Below are 21,925 nucleotides of genomic sequence, written 5' to 3' on the forward strand. Positions count from 1 at the left end.
TGGAATGAATAAAAGAATAACTCAAAAAAGTTAGAAGACTTGGCAAAAGTACTTATCTTAAATACAAAAATCATTCACTATTTAAATAAGGTTAATTTTTACATACCTTGCTGATTTCAAATCCAAAGACTTCTTCAAAATATGCTGGCTGACTAATAAGCAATAAATAAAAAGTCCAGCTTCTGCAGAAGTTTGCAACGATTATTGCATAGACTGGCATGGATGTAAAAAATTTCCTCCATGGAGTCTTGAATTTCTGAAATCCCAAAAATTCAGTTATTCTGACCATTTTTCATATTTTCTAATTTGATGGGAATAATAGGTACTGTACATTTTCAGGATGTATATGATGGGGCATGAGTAGGAGTACCAGGAGATAGTGAATTGACAATTCCAACAATCAGTTAACCTTATCTGTATGAATAATCTTTGGAAGAGGAAAATAAAATACCAAATTCTTCTTCTGGTGAAATTGTTTCACTTTAAGAATAAGCAAAATTCCATTTATAGAAAATTAAGTCCAGAAGCATAGATTCTAAAATTCTTAGCAGATTTATTTCAGCTGAATACTCATTGCAAAAATCAGTGTACCTTGTGATATCTAAAATAATTTATTTAAAATATTGCAAATTAAATGTAGTTTGGAAAAGAAATAAAAGAAAAAATTAAGAATTGCAGTATTTGAGATCCTGTCTGAAACCAATTATTGAACTACTAAATTATAAATTCTCTTGATAACTCATGGATATTAATAAGTTCTGTGACAATGGAGTACAAGGTTCTATCAAAGTCACATGGCCTGCAGCTAGGTTAAAGTATTTGACCATCACCAGCACTGTGCACATCATAACCAGTTATGTATGATAGCTTAACATTCAAAATTGACAATCTGAATATGATTGTCTTTGCTTAGGATACCTTTTAAGAAGTTAAACCTAGCATACTTAAAACTTCAAAAATATCTCTCATATTCCCAAATACTTTCTCAAAGTATTTATTTTTCTAAATTTCTCTTTAGTTGTAGATGGGCACAATACCTTTATTTGACTTATTTTTATGTGGTGCTGAGGATCAAACCCTAAACCTCACATGTGCTAGGTTGAGCCACAACTCTAGCCCCAAATACTTTATTTTGAATACCAACATACAGTTTGTAAAGAAACAATAGCCTAAAATAACGGCATTTAATTTTAGGTTGAGGTTCTCAACCTAACCAAATTACTAAAGTAGGGATAAACATTTTTGTAATGTAGACTCGTAGAACCACAGAATTCTTAATATTAATGTGACTATAATTAGCTTTTTAAATGCATTATAATCAGAAGTTACATAGTGGTGATAACAAATATATGTAATACAAAGAAGAATCAAAACAAAGCCAAAAATCTAACCTAATAATATGTAATGAGTACTATGACTTTAGACAAAATTTATAGTGACAGCACCACAGACTGATTCAAAAGGTATAATTTCAAAAATAATTCAGTATGTCTAAGGGAAATGGTGCCTGATGAGTATACACATTTCACAGATAATGATTAAAGAAAAATGTCTTCCTTGTTGTTTGTTTATGTAAGGAATGACTTCAGAAAATTAGAAGCAACTAAATTTTCCCTGCTGGAAAAGTCTTTCTTTAATTCATAGCAGAATCATCTCCCCTAAGAATTCTGTTCTTTAGTTGGTAGAGCATGTGATGAAGTGTAAGAGGAAATATATAATTTTATGCCATAAAGATCCTTGGGAGTTAGAGGTGGGTTTATGGTATTCTGACTGTGCTCCATTTATGAAATTGGCTGTTTGCTTCATAGATGTGTTTAATTTATAAAAATTCAGCAATCTGTTTAGGATTTATGGATATTTCTATCTGCATGCTACATTTAAATATTATTTTTAAGAAAAAAAGGAGATATAAGAAATGTTAAATAACCTCCTATATAATGTTTAAGAGATGTTATATAGAGGTTATAGGTTAACTACAACCTGTGATACTTAATTAGATCTGAACTCCAATAACTGTCAAAAATATGAATATAGACTGGGTATCAGAATATGGACTGGGTATTAGAAATTGGGATATGATCTAGGTATGAGATAATGTTAGGGAATAATAGCTAATTGCGTCAGCTTTGATAGTAGTACCAACATTGTGAAGAAGAATATTGTTTTTTTCTGGAGATGCATGTGAAGTATTCATGAATAAAGTGCTATACTTTGAAATTGTTCAGCAAAACAAAAGTGAAATAAATACAGCAAGACTTTAACAATTGGTACATCTGTGTGGTATATAAATCTTCCTGGGTAGGGTATCCCTAGACCCTCCTCCCCATTTTTTTCTAGGTCCTAACTGAGAAATGCATTGATCTGCTATGGTCCGGCTAGCAGTATGTTTTTCCCACAGACTAGAACTCAAGCACAAGCCTTGAACATTCCCAGGCACTGATAAAAATGTCTAAGTTAATGCCCAGAAAGAAAGTGGCCCTAGTCTTGAGCAGAATTCCTTAACCCTTACATAAACTCTACACGGAGGAGCTCACTGCAGTCATTACATAGAACACCTGTTCTCCTGCAGTCAACCCTAGCATAGGCTGCAGCCCTATGCAAGTTCACCTAATAAAGGTTTTGGATTGATCTCCCTGGTATTCAGTGCATCTTTCTTTGGAATTGTAAAAAGTTCCCATCTGTAAATCTTTAGGCCATTCCCTTGTGGGAATTCCCCTGCTATCACTCTTGGGCATCTCTATACACTGGTTAAGTGGGAGCAATCTGTTACTATTTTTTCTGCTTTGCTATTTATTGAATTTGTTTGCAATTATATGTTCAAAATAACTATAATCCAAATTCTACTTCCATTTGATTACATTTTCAAATTTACTTTGAAGCTACAGGAACACAGAAAATATCATTAAGAAGTAAAATACTGTACTTTTTAAAAGGAATAATGGGTAGGACATGGAAGTTTGGAGATTATTTTACCAAGCTACTTGCTTGTTTTGGGGAGTTTTATTTCTTAGAACTAGATTACACAGTCTAAGTTTCTGATTTTTTAAAAAATGTGTATATGATCTGGACACATGGCCTTTTAAGAACTGGTAAATTAAAGAAACATGATATATACCAGTGAGGAAATATATTGATCTAAATATTTTTGGCTAGAAATTGAGGCTCAATTCAGAAATGGTCAGAGATCAGATTCTGTTTGGCTTCTGCTCACTGTAAATAGTGGTGGTGGGTACCACAGCACTCTCTAAGTCCCTACCCTACCTCCCCGCATCACCACTTATTTCTCAAGTAGCCACCAACAAAAAGAAAATTTCAGGCCATTTACAGAAGGAAACAGAATAAGAAAAGTACTAATGCCAAATTTATCTAGTTCTTAGAATAACTAGAAATTAAGGTGGTTTTGTTGTTGTTTTGGGGTTTTTTGATTTGTTTTATTTTTTGGTTTTTTTTTTTTTGTTTTGTTTTTTGTTTGTTTTTTGTACCAGGGATTAAATCCAGGGGCATTTAACCACTAAGTCACATCCTTAGATCTTTTTTATATTACAGGGTCTTGTTGAGTTACTTAAGAGTCTCCCTAAGTTGCTAAGGCTGACTTTGAAGTCAGGATCCTCCTGCCTCAGTCTCCTGAATTGCTGGGATTATAGGTGTGTGCCAGCACATTCAGCAGGAATTTTTTAATCATGAAAATTTTGCTTCTGAAAGATTGGGATTTCATATTCACTAAAGGCCAAGGTATGCTCAACAACAATGGATGACAAGGCTTTTTGCCTAAAATATGTTAAAAACAAGGGTACTCTAACAAATAAGTGGAAAATAAGAACAAAAAATTAAACACACTTAAAGAAGGGAAATGAGAGTGTGTTTTAAAAACGTAATGCAGGCATTGGTTCTCCGTCAGAGTTCTATACTTTCCAACTCTTAAGCATAAAAATTGGAGTAACTCATTCAATGGACGTATTACTGAACATCTGTAGAAAACACGACTTTTGTTGACCACTTTTCTTCCTTTTTTAACATGAAATGGCTATTTATTAATTATTCTGCATTGTATATTAATATTACATGGGATGAATCATTTATCTTTTCCTTCCATATATGCAAATCCTAAGAAACCAAATTGTAAGAAACATATTCAAAACATTACAATATTTGACACTCATAAAAATCCTTAAAGATGACATTTTATCAATGAAAATATTAAAGTACATTAAGTATATATTCCATGTAAGCTTTCTATTTATGGCATTTTAATGCTTTACTATTTACTAAATCACATGTAACTAAATATACATGTGTAAAGCCTACATTTTGAATATTCAATATGTAAAAAATAGACCTTTTCATGGTCAATTTGAAATTTTCTATAACTTAAAATTACCAAGTATTAATGGAACTTGTTTAAATTGTGGATAACACTGAACTAAAATTTGCTGAGATTTAAATACAGCACAAGTTTTAAGATGCAAAAGATAAAGGAAAAAAAAGAAATATAGATGAAGTAGCAATCCTTCCTAAATGAATCAGGAAATATTAATGAACCCGCTCTCAAAAAAAAAGAAAGAAAGAAAAGAAAATGTGACTTTTGATACCACGTAAGTTTTACTGAATAGAGACTTATAAAATGTGTGGTTGATAAAGGAAGGTGAGATGGGGAATAATAGTAGGAATATACACCATAATAAGGTTCTTACTTCCATTGCACCTAAAAGATTTGCACTCTCTCCAATGCTTTCTTCTATGTACCTACGTTCTTCATCTGTAATGGTAGGATGTTTTGCAGGGCTCTCATAAGACACCAAAAGCCAAAACATGTACCAGACCATCCCAAAACTTCCTGGAAGAAAGATCCCAAAATAAGGAAGTCAAAGAAAGTCATTACAAATACTTCATTTAATAGTATGTGCTGAAATAAAAATATAGTCATCTCATGACAACACATTCTTTACAAAGGAGAGTTTGATTTTAAATATGGCTAATTGACTTTGGTCACTTCCTATTGTATTTTGCCATTCATCTTCAACCTTCCTGAATGCTGGTCCTGTGGTTTTATCTCTCTAGGTATTTTGAATGCACTGATAGGCAAACAAATCACTATAACTATTGAATGCTGTAGTTTGGAAGGTATTCACATGCCCAACAAGCGTTTACTGAGCATTTCCTACTCCAGAAATTCTGCCAAGTGAGAGAAATACAATGAATAAGACAAATTCTTACCCTCAAATAATTTTCTAAGGGTGAATCCTTTTCACGTTTGCCTGCTTTAAATATATGAAAGTCATCTACATTTTCAGAAAGGAAAAATGTTCATTCATCTTCTTCTCCTGTTAGCAGTTCCTAATAAACAGACTACTAAATAAAATCTAGAAGATTATTTTCACCTAAGTGGTTATCTTGCATACAAACTGGGCCTCTGTAATCAACGTGATAACACTTCACACTGTATGTGACCACATACCACACTATTTTCAGCACTACTATTGCCTATTGATCATTCTTTGCACACACAAAGTTATAAATTCAATGTCCATAAACTGTTTGCAAGTCTTTTTTCATCCCCTTCTTTATTTAGCACTCTCACCATCAAAACATGTTTTTATTGTGCAACATAAATCCATCTGCATTAAAAAAAGAAATAATTTCAAGTGATTTATTCTGTTTTCCCAGCAGCTGGGCATTTCATTTTTCCCTCATATTATTCTTTTTGTCCCTTGGGAAAAAATCTAAATGCCCTTGATCTCTCCAATGCTTTATTTTTTGCTTATCCAATCTCTAAGAAGTGTTCCATAATACCATACAGAGCTTCTGATGTGCCATGTACCTTTTAATTACCGAACATGGAAGCAAACATAATTCAGGACCAGACAGTGTGTGAAAATTTGGAATAATGTACTGGTTTTAGAATAGATCTCTCCCAGATCCAAATGCAGGTGGTGCCCCTAGTTAGCTATATAATCCAAATAGTAACTAAATCCTTCTAAACTGCCACTATAAAATGGAACATATTTCATTTTTGTAATATTGTGACAAAAAGAAGTTAATGGTGGTAATTCTTTAACTGTAATCCAGAACAGTGGAGGGGCACATGTTAAGTATCCAACAAAGGAGAGCACCCCATAATTCGGTAATAATTACCATTACCACTAACTGAATTCATTGTATGTGCCATATACTCTCTTCTAATTGCTCTGTATGTATTATCTTTTTCATCTTACTCTACTGTACAAGTTTTAACCTTGTTAATTTTAAAAATATAAATATTTAATGTGTAGCTCAAGACCCAGTTTTTCTTACAGACAGCAAGTAAGCAAGTACTATGAAATTTTCAGATTACAGCTTTGTATCATTCAATGATAAATGTTAAATTAGATAAAACTTGAAATGAAGAGACTAGATTCATGATACCCTACCTGAATTAGTATTCTCCTTCCCCATGAAAAAACAAATATAAAGATTTGAAGAGAAATGCTTATTACATTAAAGACACATCATATGTTCAAGTAAGTAATGAACAAAAAAGCACAAAGGACTTATAGGGCTTCATGCAAAACAAAACCATACGTTCTAAATAGGTTCTTTTAAAGTTGGTTAAATTAAGAACTCCTTTGAAGATCCAAGGCAAAATGTGTATTAAATTTTAATGAAAAGATTTCCCTAGAAAAAATATAACAACTACATGTTGTTGATATATTCATGTATCTAAAACCTATCTACAGAATTTGAATGACCAGAGGAGTTCCTATTATAAAGTAACATAGAACATTCTGTATTTGTTTTGATGAGAACATTTCAAAATGAGAATGAATCAGGGCAAATTTGGAAGCATCCCAACACTGTTCTATGGCATGACTTCATTAATATTTCAGATTATCATGCCCATATCCAAAGGTGATGTTAATCAGTGACAAGAGCATTGGAATTCAGCTGTCTAATATTACTATTTTCCTCGTTATTAAAAATATGCCTCTTAGAGAGACTTTAGGGTACTTTAAAGCAGTAAAATTTTGGCTTTTTGATAGAGTATTTAGACTTACAGTTTCACTTCACACTTAAACTTGGGGGCTTAATTGCTTTAAGTATGGGGAAAAGACCACTAAGATGTGCTGCCACCGGTGCTGATTTCTGATATTTCATGGCAGAATTGAATTGTTTCATTAGCACTAGCCCTATATTACACCTCCCTGTCCCGGTTTAGTCTTAAGGAGGTAGAATAGAGGAAATGACCAAGAAACAGTATCAAAACAAAACAAAACAAAAAATAGGGAGGTATGTTGCTGCTTATCTCTTTTCTTCCTATCAGATTTAAATAAAGAGCTAGCCTTTTTCTTCATAACCAAAAACATATTTCATACACTACAAAGTCTTCATCTGCAATGTGTTTGCTTTTTAAAATAAGAAAGGCAATGTAGGAAAAGTAGCAGCTATAGGATATTATTTTTAACCACAGAATATAAGGAAAGAATTCTTAAAGCAAGAACATGAGTACATACAGAAATACACTCAGTGACCTTGTTGCCTATGATTGTATTTCTTTTAGCCTATGCACATTTCTTACAACTCTACTATAAATAATTGTAACATACCATAGACATAAAATACTGAAGACCAGCCAGTGTACTGTACAAGAATACCAGCTAAAGGCATTGCAATTACAGCCCCAGCATAGGAACCTACAGTAGAAAGGGAGAGGAAAGTTAGTTAAATCAATAGAAATTCTCAATTTCATCTCATGTTCTCAGGTTGGTTAGTACAATCACACATCCATGCCCTGCTCCATGTGCACTCACTCATATACTCACACATATACTCGTGTGTGTGTGTGTGTGTGTGTGTGTATGTGCCAACATACTTATATGGGGATATAGAGTTATACAGTGAATAGCACCCACCTACCCAAGATGTAAAAGAGATTTAAAAATAATAAAAGTGCATGTTGGATGGTGTGTGTACTGCACAACTGTGTGCTGGGCTGAGAGCAGAGTGCATCAACACTAACGAAACACTGGAGATATGTTCTTGAAGGTCAGGTAAGTGTCTCCTTGAAATTGCAGAATCATGCAATTTCAGCTTTACATAGTGATTTTTAAAAATTCATTTAAAAACTTATCCAAGGCGATTGTGGAACTAATGGCTTAGATGTGTAGACAAATATGGCACTATTTATACCTTAGGATTTATGCATAAATGCTTGTAAATGCAACATTCCAAGGCAATAACACTGCTAATCTTTCATTATGGCTTATGCCTAATTTCCTATTGTTAGGATTATTTGCAATATTCCTAATTCTTGAATTTTAAGAAGGGTTTCTATTTTCTCTTTGTCTGATTTGGAAAACTGTTTTCTTGCTTTGCAGTTTTAGTTTAAAAACGGAAAACACAAGCACTTTTCAGCCAAAAAAAATAGGATCTAAGAGTAGGAAAACTTAGATCAAATTGATTGTCTTAAGGATTTAAAAGTTAGCAGTGAACCAAAAGTAGTTTCAGAATTGTTGGGAGCTGTGCCACGTTGGCGGCGCCAGGATGGTGCCTGATCACATCGGCAGCAAGGAGGTTAATTGACATAAGCACACTCAGGTGATTTTATCATCCACGCACACAGTGCATGCACATGTGTTCTCGAGCACTAATTGCCTGCTCAGAACATCTCGCCTAATCTTTGCGTAAGAGGCGTGGCCCTGCTCTCCGCCTCCTGGAGGTGATAGAAGCGTAGGTGGAGCAAGACAGAAGGAACAGCAGCCATTAGCAGAAAAGCAGTAGAAGAAGACTCACTCACGCACAGAAGCAGCTAGACACGCCACAGCAGCCATTAGCGAAAAAGCAGCTAGACACGAGGCAGCAGCCAGAGGGAAAAACACGTGGCAGTAGCTAGTAGGGACATATGCAACAGCAGCCAGAGAAGCAGAAGAACACGCGCGGCAGCAGCGAGTAGGGGCAGCAGCGGAAGGCAGATCGCAGAATGGAGAACTGAGACACATCACTAGGGCACCTTAGGTAGACGTACCCTTAGTTCACAGGATGCAGGACTTTAAGGTGTAGCAAGTCTCTTCCTCTAAGCTCTAAGCAAAGCCTGTCCTTCTCTCAACGTCTCTCTCTCTGATAAGCAAAGTCTCTCTAATAAGCAAAGTCTCTCTCTCTCTCTCTCCTCTCAAAGCAAGTAAACCTCATTTCCTCTATCCTCTATAAACAAGCAAGAAAGCAGTGCACCAAAGAGAAAGATAGAAGTAGCTCAGTTTCCACTCCACCACCCATAAGACCCGTGCAAGTTGTTGCTGCAGGCGGTGACAAATATCCATGGATTTTGGAACTGCAAAGAGCCAGCGACACAGAGTAGCCAAAAAAAGCATTGTTTTAAAAGTAGATTGATGTGTAATAAATGTTTATTAATTATCTTTCCTAAAATAGCAGTAAGTCAGTTTTATTCCCTAAAGTAAAAGTTTTAATGAACAGAAACTTATGGTAATATCACTTTGGAACTAGATGAAAATCATATTAATTTTAAAGGTTATTTTGATTTGAGTTTTTAGGTTTTATCCACTATAATTCTAGAATATAACTGCATCAAATATTGCTTCTAATAAACTATGAGACTTTAGTACCAGATAGAATTCAAAGTGAAATTAATGTTTGCAAACATAAATCCATAGATGTCATTTTTTTATACTTTCACCTTTCCAAATGTGTTTAAAATTTTGTGTTTTAAACATTTTTATGTCTAATTGTATTAAAAAGAAGTAACATTGAAATTCTCAAAAGAATAATAGAAAAATAATGTAATAAAAACCTAAGATGAAATGGATCAACTCCTAGAGGAATATGAAATGGAGGGAATAGAGGGTTTGAGGGAATAGAGGGTTTGAGGAAACCAATCATAACTGAAGAAATTGAAATGATATTCAAGAACTTAACCCCCTGCCAAATTCAGAGAGTTTTTAAAGTTGTTTACCACATTTTCAATTCTTAGCAAGGTGTTCCTAAAATTTTACTCACCACAAAAGGAGGTGGTGGCCAGTCTGCTCCTCTCCAGAGGAGGGGCCCATTTGCTCCATATCCCGTGACATGCTGGATAGGTGACACCCTGCAATGCAGAAGATAATTCTCACCATTTAGGATGCAGGGTCACGGAAAAATGAGCATGTCCCCTTGCCTAAGGCTGTTTCCTAAAGCATGGTCCAAAGATATTAAAGAAAGCTGCTACCAATGGGTCCTCATCCACTCCCTAAAAAGCTCCCATTTTAAAAGTTCAGTTCAGACCATGTACAACATGAAAGTTTTTCAGGGACCTGTTCAAATTCTCTGCACACCTCAGGTCTTTCTTCTACCTCACATTATTCTCTGATTAAGGCAAAATAAAAGACCTTATATTAATCAAGTTACATGTAATTGTGAACAGTTTATGAAATTTGGAGAAATTTTTGTGAGGTATTCAATTCAATGATTCCCCAAAAAAGGAATCTACATAAAAGAATCTGAGGCTTAGAGCCTTGGAGATCATACTTCCTGAAAGTAATGTCTAGAACTTAAGACACTTAAAATAATTAGCCTTTTTCTATTATTTTGATGCTATTTTTTTTTAAGTAAACAGAAGGTTTTTCCAGTGTCTAAATATTTTAGATTACTTATCTATTTCCACCATACTCCAAGGATAGAGAAGGGGCAATAGTTACGACAAACTCAAGTTTAAGTGATATTTTTCCAAAGTCTGCAGACATATGGAACAGAGTCAATCACTAGCATCAGAGGCCTAAAATATATATTCAATGAATTATATCAGTGGAAACTTATGATTAAGGACAAAGGAGACTTACTATAAAATGCCCAAGGACTGGGCATGCAACTCAACAGTAGAGTGCCTGCCTAGTGTGTATGATATCCTCAGTTTTAACCCCAAATATCCGATTACCTAAACTTTACAATATTATATTTTAATAAATTGTAGTACAACTTAATAAAGTATATTTATTTAGACAAAGGCAAGTTAGCAGTTCTCAATAACAATCTAATAATCTAAAATGATGCCATACCTCAACAAGTCCCTGCAATATTCTAACAAAGATAACACATCCATAATGCACTCTGGCTGCTGATGGAATTAGCATATTTAGGGTAGAGGTAAGAAGTATGGCAGCTCCAAAAACCCTGAAATAGAAAAGAAGGAACACGCTTACAGGCAGAAAGTTTAATTTCTCAGGTTGTGTTAAATATTTAATCAACGATTACAAATTTAAAGTAGTTTTTTTTTTCTGAAATAATAAAATATATTCTGGACTTGATTGGTTAGCCATTGTAAGTGAACACTTGAACTCTCTAGAAATTATACATCATTCGAATGCACAAGAAATGAAAGAAGAATCTAATAACTCTGATTATACTTCCTTTTAGTTATTTTTGTCATAAATCTAATTACAAATTGAAAATATTTAATGAGGGGCTGGGGCTGGGGCTCAGGAGTGGAGTGCTTGCCTCACACACATAAAGCACTGGGTTCGATCCTCAGCACCACATAAAAATAAATTTAAAAAAAAGGTACTGTGTTCATCTACAACTACAAATATTTTTTTAAAAGAAAATATTTAATAAATCATTGAATATGTATTTGACCCAAATCTCAGTCTATAATGTAAGTTGCTTAAGGGCAAGAGCCTGTTTTCAAATCAATTGTTTTGGTCCCAAGACTTGGCACAGTGCCTGACACACAGCTGGTAGTCACTGAGAAGTTGTTGAAATAATGATTGCATAAGTGGAGTCTGGCTTCACATTATACAACTTTGCTACTTTATAGAAACTGCATATACATAGAAATTATATAAATGGAATCATATTTTAAACGCACCATAAGCAAACTAATGATTACTTATCATAGCATGTTTTTATAATACAAATAATCATACTTAATATATCTTTCTCAATTCCACCTTATTTTTTCTTTATTTCTATTTTTTGTTGGAGGGCTGGGGTTTATTAGTTGGGAAGATCCTGTTTGAGGCACACCTCCAAGATTACACTTAACACAAAATTCAAGAAAGCATTGCTGTAAATATGGGGTTAGACACTAATGCATTTGTAAGTACAAATTATATTCCATGTCATCATTTTAAAGAGAGGTTCTGTAATTTTCACACTGTGGAACAAAAATTTCCTGCAACTGGAGAACTTAAGAACTATGCCCTTGCAGAGTTGTTTGGGGCACATACTATTCATAATGGACTGACTCTGGGGCAAGATTTATCAGGTCACACATGGGTTTCCAAATTCAGTCAGGGTTCACTGCCTCATAGACTCTCAATTTTTTTCCAGGGGAAACACTTAAATATGACTGTTAAAAACCTGGATTTCTGAGAAGGACCTTGAATATTACTAATTTGTTCCAAAAATTTGCTAGATAACTTTAGGAAGGACTGAATGGAATAGCTCTTTTATGGCTATTCATAGGTCTCATCAAATAGTGAGTGTAAAAATAATACAGACTATGTCCACTTCCCCTCTGTGGTTTCTCTCCACTGAGGTAAATCATCACTACTCAGTCGAGTGTTCTATCCCATTCTTCCTCTCTCATGTCTGTGTGAATAGATATTTTAGATATGATATCAAAAATAATTTTGCATGCTAAGATTTGAGGGGGAAAATTTCTTTTTATCCAAGTTTGCCTAACATGTGTACCTTGTTTTCTTATAAGTATTTTGAGGGTACTTTGAGTAAATTTTATTTTCTATGACTATAATCTTCCATTATCACTTTCTCTCTCCCAGTTTAAAGGGTTGTAAAACAGTACCGTCAGTAGATAAGCTGGTGAGAGATGAATTTTACTCATTCCTCATCTTAGAATCTCTCAACTTCCACAAAACTGATATTTAGGGCTAGATAATTCTTTGTTGGGGGATGCATATGGTATGACATTTAGTAGCATCTCTGGACTGTGCACACTAGTTGCAAATAGTATGTCCCTTTCCATTCCCATGTTATGACAACTAAAAACATCTCCAGCAATTGCCAAATATTTCCTGGGGGACAATATCATCCCCTCAAAGAGGTGAATCAATTATGAACTATTTGTTGAATACCCACTATAATCAAAATTAATGAGGGCTTATTTGACCTAGTGAACACCATGCTAATATTTCACATGCCATAAAATCCACAACGACCTAACAACCCAGTGACACAGGTATTTTTACTGTACATAAAGAAATTAAGTTATACATAAATGAAGTTACTTGTTCACATCGTTAACCATTTCTAAGTAAGGGATGCCTGTTTCAACTCCAGTTCTATCTTATTTCCAGGATGGTGGATTTCACCAGAAGATTTATATCTGACCATGCAATTACTACAGAGCTAGTAATGAATTTAAGGATTCTAACTATAAATTAAATAATAATATTCATACTACTATTGCTGAAATAACATGCCAGTAGATCACTTTCAATGTTTACTTTGCTCTTTCCCTAAATAGTGTTTCTAATGATCTATGATTTCATGATATCATCTAAATATCTTCAATTTAATTAATCCCTTTAGCTATGCTTTTCATTATTAGTTGCCTTTGCTTCTGAAAATAAATTGACTTTATTCTGTTTAATAATAAAAATCTACCAAAATTTGCATAACCTCATCTTAATTTTATGTAACTGCTATCCAACTTAATAACCAAGTAATTGAAATTCTGATTATCAAAAATTTTGCCACATGAAAATCCTTTATACTTTCTCTTACTGTGCAGCTAAAATTGAAGCAGCCTCCTTCCTCAACATTCATTTATACATCCACACTTCTACCCTGTGAGACTATATTTAGAGCAGAATTATGTTAGAGGGAGGGGCTAAGATTTGCAGAGCACTTACTATACTCTCTCCATCTATTTACCTCTTATAATCCACACAAAAACTCTCTGTCCTAACTTTCCTTTCATTTAACAACTAAGGAAACTGAAACAGAAAGATTGGCCAAGAAAATAGTAAGGGCTAGAGCTGAGATTTGAATCTAGAAATATCTAAATTGACAACAGGTACTCTTTCACATATAAGATGCAGATAGACACTCAGAACAGTAAGAATGACTCTGTATTCCAGAGAAAAAGAGAGCCAAGAGACAACATGTGCCAAAGGCCATCACAGAAGTACAGATAGAAATCAGAGGAGATGAAAGTTCATTTCAGTTGGGTTGACCAGGAAGCATACCTTTAACAGGAAAACTTCTAGCTAGGCCTTGGGAGATGAATATTAAAAAGAAGGAAGAAATTCCACAAGAAGGAACAGATGAGCAAAGATTCAAAAGCAGAAGAGGGTCCATCATGTACAGTGGTGCATCCTTCAACAATGGGATATGAATGCCTTGTTGGTGATTTTGTCATTGTATTCATACAAACTGAGATGGCTACAATATAATCTTATGGAGCCTTTCTTATAAATGTGGTCATCATTGATTGAAATATCATTACGCAACACACAATGTACCAGATACCAGGGCAGTATTGGAAATGGTTACATGCAGTGGAAAGGAAAAGTAAGAATGTCTAGTGCACAGTGATGAATAAGGAAGATTTGAAGACATGTAGACAGGACAAGGAGGTGAAGAGTATGGTCCAAGGTTCCAGCACATCCTGGAAATGATGGAATTTGAGGCGATCATAGAGGATGAGTAATGATTATATCCCCAACGTGAAATAAACATGAAGTTTATTAGAACTGAGTGGAGAGACCCATGAAGCTAGGAAGTCAAAGGTGAGCAAGACCCTCTCTTCAGGTGAGAAGAGGACTTGCAGAGGAACACATAGCTAAAGTCACTGACAGTAGTTAAGGGAGAAAAAGGCTGACATAGATACAGTATGGAAATTTTTCTAAGACTCTGCTTTGTTGCTTAATACCTATAAATGGTAAGCAGTTTAACCTCTCTAGGTTTCTGATTCTTTGCCCATGAAAGGAGCAGAGAGCAGCATTGTGCAATGACTAAGAACAATGACTTGAAGCTAGAACCACACTGCTTGGGCTCAAAGATCATTTCTGTCACTTATTACTAGAGTGACCTTGAAAAGTATATTTAACTTTCTGTATTCATCCTTGATTCCAAAATGGGAATATTAACAGAACCTACAGTTTATTATGGGGAAAGTATGCAGAAAAGTGTCTGGCACATCCCAAGCATTTATGGGATGTTAGAACTTGTACAATGATGGTATTAATGTATTATAGCTCTTAAGAATGCTCTGAGGCTAAATGAAAGTCTGGTTCCTGGCACATAAAAATAAATCCATAATTGTGAACCAGTCAAGTAGAAACCATAATAGTCAATGGTTATTGAATAATTAGAGTATCCAGATTCTCATTTTAAGCTAACAACAGTATTATAAAGCTTTTACTGCTAGCTTTGTTTTACAGATGGAGTAACCAAGTCCCAGTAAGTTTAAATAATTTGCCGGGTTATAGAGATAATAAACCATGATGGCTCAGTCTGGTTGTAGATGTGGACCCTAGATATATAATCAGCAAGTTCTACCATACTCCCAATTGCAATATAACTAATACTAGTACTAACCATGTAAAATACAGTGTGTGTGTATATATATATGACATAAAAACTTTGAAAAATGAAATCCCCCTTGAAATATGGAGAGTAGCAGCAGTTGAGAGTGAGAATAGCATTGTGTTACTTTGCTCTTAAATTTTGAATTAAGTGGTTAAATGAAGAGATTCACTTATTAATGTTTTGACTTTATTCTTCAATAAAGAAATGGAAAAAGTAGTAGAATTCAGTATCAAAAAGAAGTTCAAAACTATAAAATAATTTAGAACAGTGATTTGTAGACTTTAGTATGTATGATAATAAACTATGACTTTTTGAAATACAGATTTCTAGGTGTCTGAGTTTCTAATGCAGTAGGTTTGTGTGGGCCTGCCTGAGAATGGTATTTCTGACAGGTTCCCAACCAATGACAATGTTGCTGGTCCTGCTTTGAGAATCATTGTTTCATCAATGCTAGGTATTCCCCAGGTCATCACAAAAGAAGCAGGTAGGGAAGGGGAGATGGCCTAAAAAACTAGAGTCAGATATGAAAATATGGGACTTGTTTTATATTATAGAGGGAGGAGCAAAGTTATAATGCAAACACCTGCTGAAATAAAAGATGTGCTTAAAACAAAACACAAACTGAAATTAGATCAAGAGCCAAATTAAATTATTTGACCTGAGTTTGACTGTCCTCACTAATAGATTGACTGAGCAGCTCTCATGTTTTTCTTTTTTCTTCAGGAATTTTATACAACACCCTGACATAACATTAGTTAAGAATACATGTTCTTAGATACACTGTGAGAATTCAGACTCCAGTTCTAATTTCTTACTAGACATGACCCTGGGTAAATTGTCATCACTTAACTTCTCTAAGCCTTACTTTCTATGCCTGTAAAATGGAAATAACAAGTTACCAAACTTCAAAGGAATATCACAAAAATTAAATACAACAACCATGAAAGGGTACAGTGTCTTCTTTGGAATAAATGGTTTATAAATATTAGCTATCATTACATAGAAATTCCCAAACCTTTGATAAACTTCAGACAGTTATTACTCCTCATTCTTTCTTCCAGAACAGTTTTGTCCTGATTAGATAATACTGTTTCTGTGAATCTAGATACATTGTCGCTCCATATCCTACTGAAATTCTAGTAGCTTGAGGTTCATGAATATATGTAATAAGAATCCTATCTTCCCTTTTGAAGTCACACAGGATTGATGGAGATGATCCAGTCTTTTAATTTGGGCCCCAATAGTCTTTCTAAAATAGCTGATTGAAACAAATAATAATTTAAAAAATGGACAAACTTTCCTATATAAATACCTGTTTTAGTATCCCACCTTTATCCTTCAATTTCACCTCACTTATTCTCTCTCTCTCTCTCTCTTTCTCTCTCTCTCTCTCTCTCTCTCTCTCACACACACACACACACACACACCCCACACACATTCTAGCTAGTCTACCTGTGAGATATTCCTAAAGCACTATAGATCACTTAAACCAAGAGGTCACGTGATCTTCCACTCTACCCATTATTTTGTCTCTTGGAGAATGGAGTCCAGGTCTTCCTTTCTTTTATCCCCATAGTGCTAGAAGAATGCTATGGGTATAGGACACATCCTTAGGCAATGCATTTCCAATTAGTTTTGTGTATAAACCTTAACAAAGGATAATAATAAATTTGCTTCCTGAGGTATATATATGCAATAACAAATCTTTTTTCTTTTAATCTCCATTATCTCAATAACTTTTTCACTTAATTGGCCACTTATTTGCTCTTGAACTGTTGCTCTTGTATCCTACCAATTCTAGGAAAATCCGTTCCTTTCACAGAATAATTGTAGGTAAGCAACTTTGGGTTGAAATTTAGAGCACACCTGTGGATAAATCCTCACTTGAGATAGTTGCTGAGTTCAAGTACTTGGCCCAGTCTGGCCTCATCCTTAAATCTTTCAAGCAAGACTGGAATCTCCTGAAACCAACTGTGCTCTCATTACCTGTTCACCACTGAGCCTTTCTCATCCTCTGAAACCATATAGTCGGTTTCACAGAATATTGCCCAAAAATGATATCCACCATTGCAAATATTTTGTTTGTCCTCTGAACAAAAGACTTGTCTAGCAATCAAAACCTACAAACATGTAAAAGCTTAACACTGTTTCACAGTCATGCTCTTTTCTATGGTCCTACCCATCTAGTGACTAACTTTATAAAATATCACTTAAATTTATTTCATAGGATTTAATAGGAAAAATGTGTTAGTAAAGAATAATATAATTTGAAATCAGACCTCCTGGGATTTGTGCTCTGGCTATACCTCTGACCATTGAGTGGAATCTGGGAAAATAATTCTACTAATTCTATATTCAGTTCTCTCATGAGTAAAATAAGTTTCAGGATGCTTGCCTTAAATAGTCACTGTCAGGAAGAAAGACATGTACTGAAAAGTTAAGTCAGCTATGTATTTATTATTTTATGCAACTCTAATTTTATGTGCCTCCTCAAATGGAAAACTACAGCATTTAGGAAGATGATTTATAATTCATATCCTCTGCCTTTCTGCTCTCAGTTCAAATCTCTGCTGTTTAAAAAGAGGTGGAAAAATGTTGCTGAATAATCTGCTCTACACTGACTGGAAAGCTCAGTGACATTCACTGACTCCTTTTGATTTTACATAGAGTTTTAGAACTTTGTTGCTGTTATTAACTAGAGGAAAGGAATAGTCTTCCCTTCCTCATCACATAACTTAAGGAGTCACGTACTGCTTAACTCCAGCAGGCCTAAAGAACTCATTTGTAAATACTGGGAAATGATATTGGCCACATTACACTGTTATATCATGTGCATGGATGAATAGGTAACAATGAATCCACTGTTATGTATAATTAAAATGCAACATAAAATATGGAAAAATAGATAAATAAACTAAATTATATAAGGTTTAAAAAAAGGATACCACACAACCAAACCAGAGAAAAAAGGAAACATATGTGCTGTTTTTTAGATGTACTTTTACAATCTTCTTGTCTTTTATTATCCCACTGTGGAATTTTTCAGGTGTATTTTCAGTGTATCTCCATAGATTAAAGGCTAGCATATAATAATAATATATTTTTATATTATATATAATATAGTTTTATATAAGAATAAATATAATAAATATATATAATATATAGTAATATATATTATATATAAAATATATAATAAATAAATATATATTATATATTTATAATTTATATATAATATTATATTATATAATATAGTTTTATATGAGAATAAATATAATAAATATATATAAAATATATAATTATATATATTATATATATAAAATATATAATAAATATACTAAATAAATATATATATAATATAGTTTTATATGAGAATGCCATAACAAATTTGTGGTTGTAGAAGAGAGATTTAAGACCCTTGAATGTGATTAACCAATTACATATTTGTAAAATTAATCTTTGAATTTGGATTTACAAACTGGTTTTGGTTGTTTTATTTTGCTTCATTTATTGTTTTATAATCCCATCTCAATAAAGAAATTCACTTAAGATTTGATCACTCTTTTTTTCTACATAAGAGTTAATAATGAGCAGGAAAAGAAATACTACACTTTACATGAAAAAGCATTTTTTAGAAAGCAGGAAAGTTCCCTAAATAAATACTTGTCCACTTTTGGATCTTTTTGACTCTTTGGATTGTAAAGATAAGCTCTCTATCATATCAGGCAGTATATTCATATCACTATTATATATTCAAATAAAGCATCAACGAAAATTTTTAGCAGAGTACACACACTTTTTCAACAATGAAGTAAACATATTTCTTCTGCTAAATAAATCACCAAACTATATAATAATTAAATATTTACATATGTGTATTGCTGAATTGAAAATCCAAATAGTAAGTTGACTCTCAACCAGACTGATATTTAATTTTGTTTAAACTTCTTCGTATAACTGGCAGCTAAAATGCTGGCTTCAAAATTCACTCAGGGTGTGAATGCAAGTCAGAGATATGCCATCAGTAACTGGGCTAAGGGAAAAAAAAGGAATGAAATGCTAACTAATTTCTCAAATCTTTCCTTTCCCTAAGAAATGTATTATGAGCGTATGGGAACTCTTAATTTTTTTGAAGAATAGTATTATAATCTCTGTGAGATAAAATGAGGGTCATTTGCATATTGAAGTTGTTTTTCAAAATGATAAACCATTTGAAACCACTTAAAATTGTTTTCCTCATGATTTCCTCTGCTCAAATAACAAACTAAAATGAATTAAATTTGATTATTTTTAAATTAAAGTCTAATTTCTATTTGTTTTTCCTCAACTTGTTTCACACACACACACACACACACACAATTTCTTTTCCTCTTCTTTCTCTTACACATGAAATGATCAAATTTCATACAGTCACTTTAGGAACACTGGTGTGAGTGTGGTGGGGGACTCTACATAAGGAAAGAAACTAGCAGTGTTTGCAAAAGCAAATGAGACTAAACTGCTGAAAACCTGCATTGCAAACTGCCTGAAGATGAACATCAGAAGGGGCCTAATAATGAGTTAGCAATAAAATTCTCAGTCATTCCTCTCCATAACACACCAACACCCTGGAGTATCACACCCACCCCAAAAGAATTTTCCCAGAATAAGTGACAGAAACACTGGTGACTTGTCACTTCCACAGATGATGACTTTTCCCTAAGTTAATCAATCAATTTCCATTTGGGCAGTAACTTGTCACTTAACAGGAGACTAGTGTTCCTCACCCCAGGTGTGGGACTAATCCTTTCCTGGAGGGTCTACAGCAGTAGACTGATGCAGGCTGTTTAATCTATTTAATCTAATCAAATCAGGGCCTGGGTGCCTCCCTTTGTCACATCTGATGCCCCCATTCCCATATTAAAAAAGGAGTACACAGGCACAAGCCAGCGCTCCAGGTCCCTTGATACATCATTAAGTTGTAAAAATGACTTCATCACTCACGACAGAGAAATTAGAAGGCCCCAATGGTGGCATATGGCAACTGGAGAAGCGCTCTACCAGCTGCCCACCTGACTCTCTCTCCTGCAAAATCATGTCCCTCCCTCAAAAAACTGTCTCTGCACTGCGGTGGTAGACTGCTGCAGCAGCAGAAGCTAGCGCCAGGAAGGGGTGAGGGGACTGGAGAATGGTGAGAGAGAGAGGCTCATGTCAGCAAAACATGTGCAAGTCCTTGGAGACCCCTCCCCCCTCAATCCATCTATTCATCTTGAGGTAAAGGGTATTTTCTTTTGTTACAGGGAAAAATAGAAGAAGGCAGCAGCATTACCCCAGATACTAATCTGTATGGCCCATAAGGGGGTAAGAAGATAGCAGCTACATGTTTATTTGATAGGCAGGTAGGTGAGTGATAGAAAAAGTCACCTCTGGCCCTAAAGACTGTGTGCCTATAAACCATTTCCACCACTGCAGGATGGTAGACCCTTGCAGCAGGCTTTATGCTCAAAGGAAATCATTTCTCAAACAAAAGAAATTTGCAACTGTTTCTCACTGAAAGGATTAAGAACCCCCTCCTTGAAAGTATGTTGCAATAGGTGGCTAAGTAGAAAGGAAAATGAGAAATGATAGACGATAGATAGATAGATAGATAGATAGTTAGATAGATAGATAGATAGATAGATGATAGAAAGAATGAATATGTATGTGTGTATGCATATTTGCTGATGGGGCTTAGGAATTCATTTCCAATGCTTCTCCTAATAAACAAATTAAGCACATTTTTATCATTTTATTTCTGTGAAGGAAAAAGAATAGCAGTAGTAAAATTTCTTTTCTTTCTGGGCTTAAAATGTCAAATTGTTGGCATTTGAGTTGTTTGCTGAAAATATTCTTACTCCCTGAAAATTAACAGGAGATTTTTCATAATCAGAGAAGCTGGGGTATTTATCTAAATTATATCAAACTTTACCTTTATAAATGAAAATGTACCTTCATAAAGAGATGTAAAGTCATGCCTTTGGATTTGTTCATTTTAAAATACACATACTCTTTATCAATCTCTCATATCAGGGTTTTGAATTGAGTCATATTTGTCAAAATCCCAAGGAAGAATCCCTTCCTTTTTGTAAACAAAGGCCTAAACTGCTCTTAATCATGCTCAAATCTCTCTCATCTTCTTGGAACCAAAATGCCAAAGGGTGTGAGTAGAGAGAAAAAAATTCTAAATACCATGTTTTCTCCAGCATATTTTTGTACACCATTATCAATATGGAGTATATCTTTAGCAAAGAAAAAAAAAATCACCCAAGTTGTGGACAAATAATTTGGAAGCCAGTGTGCACACACAAATACAATATGTTCCTCCTGAAAAAGAAAAAGAAAAGAAAAAAAAAAAAAAAAAAAAAAAAAAAAAAACACCTAAAGAATCCCTTGG

At 34.1% G+C, this 21,925-nt stretch overlaps 1 protein-coding gene across 1 annotated transcript in view; it reads right to left on the bottom strand.

The window, feature by feature from the left end:
• Positions 1 to 21,925, bottom strand: part of SLC17A6 (solute carrier family 17 member 6) — a 40,464-nt gene that overhangs the window by 8,555 nt on the left and 9,984 nt on the right. The window contains exons 4-8 of the mRNA XM_079103255.1: positions 11,019 to 11,133; positions 9,985 to 10,072; positions 7,581 to 7,667; positions 4,692 to 4,834; positions 107 to 256 (exon numbers count right to left, since the gene is read on the bottom strand). Of these exons, the coding sequence (XP_078959381.1) occupies positions 107 to 256; positions 4,692 to 4,834; positions 7,581 to 7,667; positions 9,985 to 10,072; positions 11,019 to 11,133 (583 nt within the window). The remainder of the gene's footprint in view (positions 1 to 106; positions 257 to 4,691; positions 4,835 to 7,580; positions 7,668 to 9,984; positions 10,073 to 11,018; positions 11,134 to 21,925) is intronic.

The sequence above is a fragment of the Sciurus vulgaris genome (assembly GCF_902686455.1).
Source record: "Sciurus vulgaris genome assembly, chromosome: 11".
Classification (NCBI taxonomy): Eukaryota; Metazoa; Chordata; class Mammalia; order Rodentia; family Sciuridae; genus Sciurus; species Sciurus vulgaris.